This window comes from Castanea sativa, chromosome 6 (genome assembly GCF_040712315.1).
Source record: "Castanea sativa cultivar Marrone di Chiusa Pesio chromosome 6, ASM4071231v1".
NCBI lineage: Eukaryota > Viridiplantae > Streptophyta > Magnoliopsida > Fagales > Fagaceae > Castanea > Castanea sativa.
The window spans coordinates 19,680,952-19,691,318 of NC_134018.1; the positions used below are offsets into that span (position 1 = coordinate 19,680,952).

A 10,367-nucleotide genomic window follows, 5' to 3' on the forward strand; every position below is an offset into this window, starting at 1 on the left:
GTCTAACATTAAAGGTTCTATTTTTTTACTACTTTCTTTATCTTCTTCTCCACCTACATCTCTTTCTCTTCCTGTCGCCCACCCACTGCCACCAACCACCTCTACTGGTTAAAAAAAAAAAAAAATCAAATAACCACAAACCCACTACCAGCCACCACCACCACCGGAAAAAGAAAAACCCATAAAATTTCAACACAAACAAGAACCCATAACTTACAACTCACTACCAGCCACCACCACCGCCGCCGCCACCACCATTGGGGAAAAAAAAAAAACCCACAAAACCCATCACAACCACACCCACAACTGGCCATAAAACCCACCACAAAAAAAAAAAAAAAAACAAAAAAACACAAGCCAAACAAAACCCATCACTACCACACCCATGATTGGCTACAAAACCCACCTTGCTCTTCCACTACCATAAAAGAAAAGGCCAATCACCTTCCTCTTCCACCACCATCACAAAACCCAACCACCTTGCTGTTCTACCACCATCACAAAACCCAAACCATTGTCACAAGCACAAGCACAACCACTAGCATCTTCAACAGCCCACTGCAAAGCCATTAAAATCCACAACCACCACTCACCACTGCCACAAACCCAACATACCCACAACGAAAATGTTAGTGAAGACAAAACCCACAACCATACAACCCAACAAAGCTATAAATCCCACTCACAAACCCATACTGGTGTCGGCGGCAATGACAAAACCCAATTTAGCACCACAAGTGATGGCAGCGGCGATGGAGCCATGAAGAAGAGATGGCCTTGAAGCTTTGGGGGTTTGGTTTCAAATGGAGAAGAAAGGCCTTGGGTGAGAGGGGGCTGGGGAGCTGGGCTGGAAGTGTTGGAAACAAAGAGAAGAAATTAATCAATTAAATAAAAGAGAAAAAAGGTAGATAAAGTGAAAAGGAAATGAAAAAAATAACTTATTTTTATATATGACTTCTAGCTACAGTGGGCTGCTAGAAATTGTAGCTCACTATTGCTAGATGTTAAATAAATAGGTATGGCATCTTTGATGTAGTAGAGTTTTTACTGTTTTTGTTGCTATTTTTAAGATCTAGCATTTATCACACCTTTGGTGTGAATGCTCTAAGTCTCTCCCTTTTCTCTCTTTCTCACGTTACCCCCTATTCCACATCTTTTTAGTTGGTTCTCCCTCAACCCATCCCTTCCCTTTTCCCACGTATGAAACCCATCCTTTCCCTTCTCCCATGCCTAAGACCAAACCCAAGCTTGAAACTCTCTGACCAGCATGGGCTTCAATGTTGAGGTGAGATCGGCGTGGGTCATTGACATGGAGATCTGTGGGTCATCAGCGTGGAATGGTGGTGGTTGTTTGGGTTTCGTGGGTGGGTTTTTGTTGGTTGTGGTATGGGTGGGTGTCGTCGTCAGTAATGGCTGTGATTGTTGTGGTTGTGGCTGGGGTGGCTGGTGGCAGTGGGTATGGGTGTGGGTGTGAGTTTGAGTTTGTGATTTGATTTTGGGTTTATGATTTGGTTTTGGGTTTGTTTTTGTTTTTGTTTGTGATTTTGGTGGTTGGGGGTTGAGGGTTGAGGTTGCGAGTGGCCGTGGCTATGGTAGTGGGTGTGGGTATGGGCAGTGGTGGCTGGTGGTAGCGGGTTAGGTGTTTTTGTTTGGGAGAAGAGAGATACACATGCAAAAAGAAAGAGGAAGAGATGAGATTGAAAATAAAAAAGAATTAAAAAATAATAAAGAAATAATATTTGAATAAAGTGGTAAACAGTATAAACCTTTGTTGTTGGGTATATCATAATGTGGGGTATTAAAATAGATAAAGTAGTGTTTTGAATACTATATTTTTTAGCATTCTTAATGTGAGTGATGCTTCTATTCCAGTCAATAAATAAATTTCTTAACATAATTTTCACTTTATTTTCCTCATGAACCACTTCAATTTTTTCTTATAAGTATTAAATGATTATTGAAGAAGAATTGAAATGAGGCTAAAGAACAATGCCATATATATATATATATATATATATATATATATATATATTCACATCTAACTCATAGTCAATGCTAAGTATATATTATTAAATATTAGCTTTAATATATTCCATATTGAATATGCTTGAATAGATGCGGAAGAAGAAAATATAAAATAGGAACACAAGAACACGAGGGTTACCATGGACGGAGCTATTGTTGGACCTAGGGGGGCAATGCCCCCCCCCCCCCCCCCAAGAAATATTTTTTTAAAATTTTAGTAAATATATAATATATTATTTTTAGCAATTTGTTTCAATAAAATTGTACTTTGCCCCCATTAACAATATTATTGATATTTTTAAAAGCTATAAAAGAAAAATATTAGCCCAACAACAAAAATTAAGCCCAAACAACACCCAAAAAAAAAAAATCAAAGCCGGTTCTAACTAGATATCTAACTAGCCTAGGAGTGGAAACACCCAACTTACCTCACACATATATAATAAGGGAAAAAAAGGGGATTTATAATCCATTCAAAAAAAAAAAAAAGGAAAAAACTAACTTACAACTGAACACAGAGGAGAAGAGCTTGGCACTACAGGTCTGCAGAAGCGAAGGTATCCCTCTCATCTCATATTGAATCCTTGTTTGGTTAACTTAGATTTTATCACGTGTTGACACTTGACACTGTTGTGACTTGTAAAGAAAACTTAAAAGAGAGCACAGAGCAAGAGCAAGGACGGAAAGACTCAGAGACATAGAATAAACTAGAGGAAACTAGAGAGAAAGAGTCAAAGAGAGAGGTAAAAATCTGACCCATCTTTGTCTTTCTCTCTTTAATATAGCCCATAATTTATATTCTTTTATAAATAAAAAAGTTGTCATCTGACAAACACAACACAACACATCAACAGTCAACTCCTATTGCCATAGCCTGTGATGTTTTGTTTTTTTTTTTTTTTTTGTAGTTTTGTCTTTAGTGTTTTTGTCTATTAGTTAGTGTCTTTTAAAACATTAAAGATATTTTTTTTGGGTAAATAATTAAAGAGATTATTTGCAACTTTAAAATTTATTGGTTAGTTGTTGAATGCTTGTGTGCATAGTGCTTGTCTATTGTGTGTAGTGATTGTAGATTATTGACCATATAATGACATAATAATTTCAAATTATATTTTATTTTTAGATTATGAAAAAGTCAACTACCATATTTGATTTTTTCAAAAGAAAAGCTTCAAATGGTTTAGAAGCTAATACTAGCGGTGCAACATTGCCAACCACTAATGTTGAGGAAACTCCTGATGTCTCAATTGAGGAAAATCTCGATGTCCCAATTGAGGAAGATCCTGATGAACCTATTGAGGAAAATCTTGATGTCCCTATTGAGGAAAATTCTCAAACAAAATTTCAAAAAGTTGATATGAGTTCGTTGCAATTAGAACTTGATCTTGGATTGCGTAGACAAATATATACTTAATATGTTGATCAACGAGATGAGATCTGACGACGTTACATTAAGTTGGGTCCATTCCAGCCTTGTTTTAAAAAATTTTAAAAATCTGAGAAGGGTTGAAGCTTTCATGGTTCTTGTTATGAAGATGATCGCTTTAAGTCATGGCTTGAATATTTTCCTAAAAAAGATGCCGTTTTTTGTCTACCATGCTTTCTCTTTTATAAGTCAACTAGGCATGACGGACAAAATGCATTCATAGTTAATGGATTTAAGAGTTGGAAGAAAGTTAAATATGGTGAAAGCTGTTCTTTTAGTTTTTATATGGGGAAAGATCTTAACTCCACTCATAGATTTGCCCATAATGCATGTCAAGATTTGATGAACCAGACATAGACAGGATAGTGGGCAATTTCACTTCTGAACAAATTGCAAATAATCGACTGCGATTGAAGGCTTCAATTGATGTTGTTCGACATCTTGCCTTGCAAGCTATTTCTTTTAGAGGTCAAGATGAAAGCTCTACTTCAACCAATTGGAGAAACTTTCTTACAACATTGGATTTGATGGAGGGCTATAATAATAATGTTGTTGAAATAATGGCAAAAGCTCCAAAAAAATGCCTCATACACATCACCTCAGATTCAAAAAGAAATTCTACATGTTATTTCAACCAAAGTGAAGAAGGCAATTAGGGAAGAAATTGGTGATGCAAGGTTTTGCATATTGGTTAATGAAACTTGTGATGAGTCCATGAAAGAACAAATGGATGTGGTTTTAAGATATGTTGATACATATGGCTTTGTGTGAGAACGATTTTATGAGATTATTCATATTGTTGACACTGCAGCATTGACCCTTAAAAATGAGATATATTATTTGTTCTCTAATCATTACTTAGATATCCAAAACATTCGGGGGCAAGGATATGATGGTGCAAGCAACATGCAGGGTGAGTGGAATAAATTACAAGCTTTGATTTTGAATGATTGTCCATATGCTTACTACATTCATTATTTTGCACATTGCTTACAATTGGCATTAGTAGGAGCATTAAAAACAATTGTCCCTCTTAATAGATTTTTTTACTAAATTGATTTTAGTTATCAATAATATTCGTGCTTCATGCAAACGTATTGAGCAATAAAAAATTACTAGAACTTCTGACATTGCATATTTGATTGATATTGAAGAGCTTGAGACTGGGAAAGAACTTAATTAGATGGTCAGTTTACAGCGACCTGGAGATACTCATTGGGGTTTGCATTATAAATCAGTTTCTAACTTGATAAAGTTGTTTAGTCCAACATGTGAAGTTCTACTAAAAATCATGGATGAAGGAAATTCTTCACAAAAAGTAGGAGCAAAGTCTGCTTATGAGGTATTAATTTCATTTGAATTTGTCTTCATCTTGCATTTTGTTAATGAAACTATGGGGATCACTGATAAACTTTGTCAAGATTTGCAAAACCAATCGCAAGACATTTTAAAGGCTACGCATTTAGTTTCATCCAATAAAAAACTTATCCAACAATTTAGAGATGAGAAATGGGAAGACTTACTAGCTACTGTGATGTCATTTTGTAATGAACGTGGTATAGATGTCCCTAATATGAATGCTCGTTATGTTGCAAGATTTGGTTGAGCCCGTCATCGACAAGAGGACTTTAGAAATGAGTATTATTATAAAGTAGATATTTTTAATGCAGGAATAGATTCTTAATTGCAGGAACTAAATCACCGGTTTAGTGAGCATGTCATGGAGTTACTTACGCTTAGCTCAGCTCTAGACCCTCGAGAGGTATATGAATCTTTTCGAATCAATGATATTTGTTCATTGGTAGATAATTTTTATCCAATAGACTTCATAGATGATGAAAAGAATGATTTGAAAAAGGGACTTGATCTTTAAAAGTATGATGTAGTTTAGCATTCAGGGTTCAAGAATTTGAAAAACATTTCTGAATTGTGCCAATGGATGGTGAGAACTAGAAAATCAGAATACTATCCACTTATTTATAAAGTGGTCAAGCTTGTGCTTACTCTTCCCGTTTCTACTGCAACTACAGAGCGAACATTTTCAGCTATGTATGTCATCAAAACTGACCTTCGCAACAAAATGGAAGATGAGTTTTTGTCAGATGCTATGATGTTATTCATTGAAAGAGACATTGCTGCGACAATTAGTACAGATTCATTCATAAATGATTTCGAAGATTTAAAAAGACAGCGAGTTCCATTTTCATAAATAATTGCATTGTAATATCTTAAAAAACAATAATTTTGTGTATTTTTCTTTGTTGATGGTTTATTAAATGAATGTTTATTTGGAGTTTCAATTTTTTTGTTTTTTTGTCTATACTTCTGCCCCCCCAACTCCAAATCCTAACTCTGTCCTTGAGGGTTACGTGGTTCAGTCTTATGGCCAGCGTCGACTGAGGAAACCCTAAAGGGCTACATCAATATTATATTAGAGTGTAGTACAAATCCTATCTTATAATGAACCATAACATGGGTATCTATAGTAGACTAAACCCTAGACTAATAGACTTCTAGTACAAGTAAGAGACTTGACTTGCACACAAAGTAGAATTAGGTTTGGGCCAATGCTAATGAGCAAATATATCTCTAACACCCCCTCTTAAACTTAAGATGGAAGCTTGATGAAACTTTGAGATTTGATAAGGTTGAGAAGATCCTTTGAATGAAGTTTAGCTTTGTGACGGTGGTTTGATGAAGGCAATAGTCTTTTAGTGTTGATGCGACTTCTAATGGTGTCATGACTATCGGAGAGTTTTGACGGCAGCAGTAGGAAGCCAAAAAAGATGAACGCAATGAAGAAACACCGAGGAAGACAAAGACTACTCTTAGACACACCCTAAGGACAAAAAACCATGGTCATAAGAAGGTGGCTCTAATACCATATTAAATATTAACTATAATATATTCCATGTTGAATATGCTTGAATAGATGCGAAAGAAGGAAGAATAAAATAGGAACACAAATACACGATATTAACGTAGTTCAGCCTTACGGCCTGCATCCACTAAGTAAACTTTAAATGGCTACATCAATAATGTATTAATGTAATACAAATTCTGTATTACAATGAACCATAGCATAAATATATATAGTAGACTAAACTCTAAACTAATAGACTTTTAGTACAAATAAGAGACTTGGCTTGCACACATAGTAAAATTAAGCTTAGGCCTATTCTAATTAGCTAATATATCTCTAACATATATGAATGACAAAACATAAATCCATAAAAATAAGGACCAAAATAAAATGTTACCTTCCCGGTTGTTGCTCCTCCTTCATTTTCCTCAGTAGGTAACTGCATGGTTGGCTTTGTCGAGCAAAACTAGACTCTCAACGTAAGAATCAACAAAAGTATTATAAGATCCAGCCATCCCAAGATGTTTAATTTCTTGGGTCTCAAGGCCTCGTGAGACCAATTTTCCGTTGGTCATTAACAATATAGCCTCACCACTCTTCCTAAAACCTTTTACCTGAGGTTTGTTTCGTCTGGGACCTTGATCAACAAAAGTAACAATTTTGGTCCATGAGGATGCATTCCCATACTCTTCCATTAGCCATATACTGAGAGGGTCCATAGAAACCTTTTGAAACAAGGCAAGGGAATTCCCATATGCTGAAATAAATGTGGGCAACCTATTCCCATTTATGCCAAGTTTTGGCAGGGCTATCTCACGGAACACCTCATCCTCCAAATTGAGTACCGAAACAAACTCGAGAAATTTATCGTCTTTAGTTCTTCTGAAAGCAACCCAATGTAGAGCCCCATTGATAGAAGCATGTGGGTGACCATAGAATTCAGTACCTGTGGGAGGCACAGCAGTAAGCGTTTTCCATTCACCAGTGGCAAGTGAGTAAATCTCAACCCCAACCTCAACCTTGAGTGGAGACTCGCCAACGCCCAAGTTGTCTCTATCTCGAAAAGTCATAATCCTCACCACTTTATAGTCATTGGTTTTGGTATCAAATCCAAACCCGAAAGAAGGGATATAGGTTAGGTGTTTGCGGAATTTGATATTGGGTTTAGGAAGTTGGACGAACTTTCTAAGGCAAGGGTTCCAGAGAATGAAATTGTGAGAGTAGCAGCCGAAATCATCAACAAGGCAAACGAGGCCATTACATGTACCCACCACTCGGAATATTCCACGACGGCATTGAGCATGGAAAGGGAAGTCATCAAACCTGTTGTATTCATTAAAATTTTGGTTGTCCCAATGCAATGCGTAGAACTCTTTTTCATCTTTGAACCATACCGGCCCCCCAATCCCAAGTACCACCTTCTTAGAGCAGAGCCTGAAGAGTAAGAGGGGGTGATCGTATTTGGTGGTGGAATGGCGGAGATGGTCGGAAATGAAGGAAGGGTTTTGGATGAGAGATTTCCATGTTTTGCAAACAGAGGTGCAAGTTATGATGGATTTGATGGGTAGTCGTATGAAAATATCGAGTAGGATTTCTGGAGGTAAGGAGTCCCACATCGACTTTTCTTCTTGTTGTTGGGTGAATAATGATTTGGAGAATTTAGGCAAATTGTCTGACATTATTCGCACCTTCAAAGACAAAGAGAGAAAATGGTTTAGAGGTAGAGAGTCTCACATGTTCACTTCTTCTTCGGTGAAGGATTTAGCTAAATTGTCTGACATTATTCACTGCTCCCTTTGCTTCAAGACAAAGAAAGAGTAACTCAATAGAGGGAAATATAGGTTATCTTGACCTTTTAGTTTGATTTAGTAACTCTTCTTGCAGAATATCCAACAGCCTTCTCTGGTAGAGTAACTCTATGCTTTGACAAAAGGATAGGAAAAAAAGGAAAATTAATATACAAATAAAGTTGGAAGATAGACTACCAAAGAAACTGAAGGAAAACTGAAAGATATTTGAAGAAGAAAAACAACGGGGGTAATCTAAAAAAATCAATCGTTGTAAGCAAATAATGAACGATAATCTGGTTTAAAGCGTAAAGAGTACTTGAATAAGAAAATTAATCATGCTATTCTTACATTTGTACTTGTTTATGTATATGTTATTGCAGCTAATTGAAAGCTTGAAGGAGAGGGAGCCTTGAGCGAGCGGAAACGGTAGAGAGGGGTTTCGGTATTGTGCTTTATTTAGATAGAGTGGCAACATTTAAAAAAAAAAAAAAAAAGTGAATACCAAGTGTAACTTGGATACTTGAAGTTAATATTTAAGAATATATTAATAAATAAAAAATTAAGAAGAGAATTGTTAAAAAAAAAAAAATTTATATTAGAATTTGTTTAGTATTTCCTCAAAAAATATTCTTACAGTATTTGATTGCTTCGTTACAATAAAAAAATTGTTTTTAGTTTATTGTATGGAAACAACAGTTCTAATTGGTTCTTTCTCAAAAAAAAAAAAAAAACAGTTCTAATTGGTTTTAAATAACTCTAACAAAAAAAAAAAAAAATTGCTTATAGCATTTGATTGCTTTATTCTAATAAAACAACTAAATGGAAACAACAGCTGAATTTCAAGGAGAACTTGGATACCTGAAATTAATATTTAAGAATTATTAATAAATAAAAAATTAATAAGAGAATTGGTAATATAAATTATATTAGAATATGTTTCTTTTTTTTTTTTTTATAAAAGTTGTTTATAGTATTTGATTGCATTATTCCAATTAAACAACTATTCTTTTTTTTTTTTTATGGAACTAACTTAAGCAAAAAAAAAAAAAAATTATAGTCTTTAATTGTTTTATTATAATAAAAAATCTTTCTATTTTTTAATGGAAACAACCATTCTAACTGGTTTCAAATGACTATAACAATTAAAATGTTAAGTAGTACAATAATGTGACCGAAAGAGGAAGTCCTAAAAATGCAAAACTCATCTATTTGGAATTCCAAGTATTCCATGGATCTTAAGTCCTAAAAGTACTTTTAAAAAAAAATTAAAATTAAAAACAAAAAATAATATTGGTGATGTAGAAATTTTGAGTACATACCTTAAGCCAGACAAAAAAAAGAGAGAAAGAATTCCAAGTATAACTTGGATACTTGAAGTTAATATTTAAGAATATATTAATAAATAAAATTAATAAGGAATTGGTTAAACAAAATTTTATATAAAAAAAATCCTATTTTTTAATGGAAACAAGCATACTAATTGGTTTCAATAACTCTAACAAAAAAAATTGCATCTCAAAATTAAATTATAATTAAATCTTACCCCTTGATTCGAGGAAATATATCCTAACAATTAATAAAATAATTAATAAAACATAAGACGCAACTTGAGGGGAAAAAACCTATGGGAGGTTGTATGGGATTCCGGATGTCAATTTAAAATTTATTTTATTTTATTTTTCTAGGGAAGGAAGTTAAAAAATTTATAATATACTTTTAGTTTGAATAAAATTTAAATATGTTAAAATTTAAATGATAAATTTTTATGTAAATTAAGCAGTTGTTAATTTTATCCATTAATTTCGAAGAAATATATCCTAATAATTAATAAAAGATTAATTTAATAATTAAAGCTAGTAGTTGTTTATTAGGAAAAATTGTTCCACAGAGATAGAGAGTATAATATAAATTTATGAACTCCTATGAATCTATACAACATGTATATCCTTCCAATACAAATTGATATGTGTAAGTTGCAACTCGAGAAAAAAATAAAATAAACAAAAACATTGGGTGCAAGAGAGATTCTATGGAAAGACCATTGGTGTGTGTGTGTGTGTATATATATATATAAGTTTTGAAATTTTGATAATAGATGTGGGGACACATAGACACATAGATATGTAATCTTGGGCCTATCACCCCCACAATAGATTTTTAGTTGTTGTAGGATTTAAATTTCTGAAACTTAGATGCATGTTGCATGTTTTGTTAAAGCACTTATTATTACTTTATTTAAAGAAATTGGTAAAAACAAATAAAT

General features: G+C 34.0%; 2 protein-coding genes across 2 annotated transcripts; one reads left to right on the forward strand and one right to left on the reverse strand.

The window, feature by feature from the left end:
• The first annotated feature begins 3,780 nt into the window (after positions 1 to 3,780).
• Positions 3,781 to 5,660, forward strand: LOC142639594 (uncharacterized). The gene is made up of 5 exons (XM_075813751.1): positions 3,781 to 4,099; positions 4,263 to 4,364; positions 4,690 to 4,793; positions 5,142 to 5,213; positions 5,343 to 5,660. The coding sequence occupies exons 1-5, from the start codon at positions 3,781 to 3,783 to the stop codon at positions 5,658 to 5,660; spliced, it is 915 nt and encodes a 304-aa protein (XP_075669866.1).
• Positions 5,661 to 6,742: 1,082 nt separating this feature from the next.
• Positions 6,743 to 7,993, reverse strand: LOC142639595 (F-box protein At3g07870-like). Its single transcript, XM_075813752.1, has one exon. The coding sequence runs from the start codon at positions 7,991 to 7,993 to the stop codon at positions 6,743 to 6,745; it is 1,251 nt and encodes a 416-aa protein (XP_075669867.1).
• Positions 7,994 to 10,367: the final 2,374 nt, after the last annotated feature.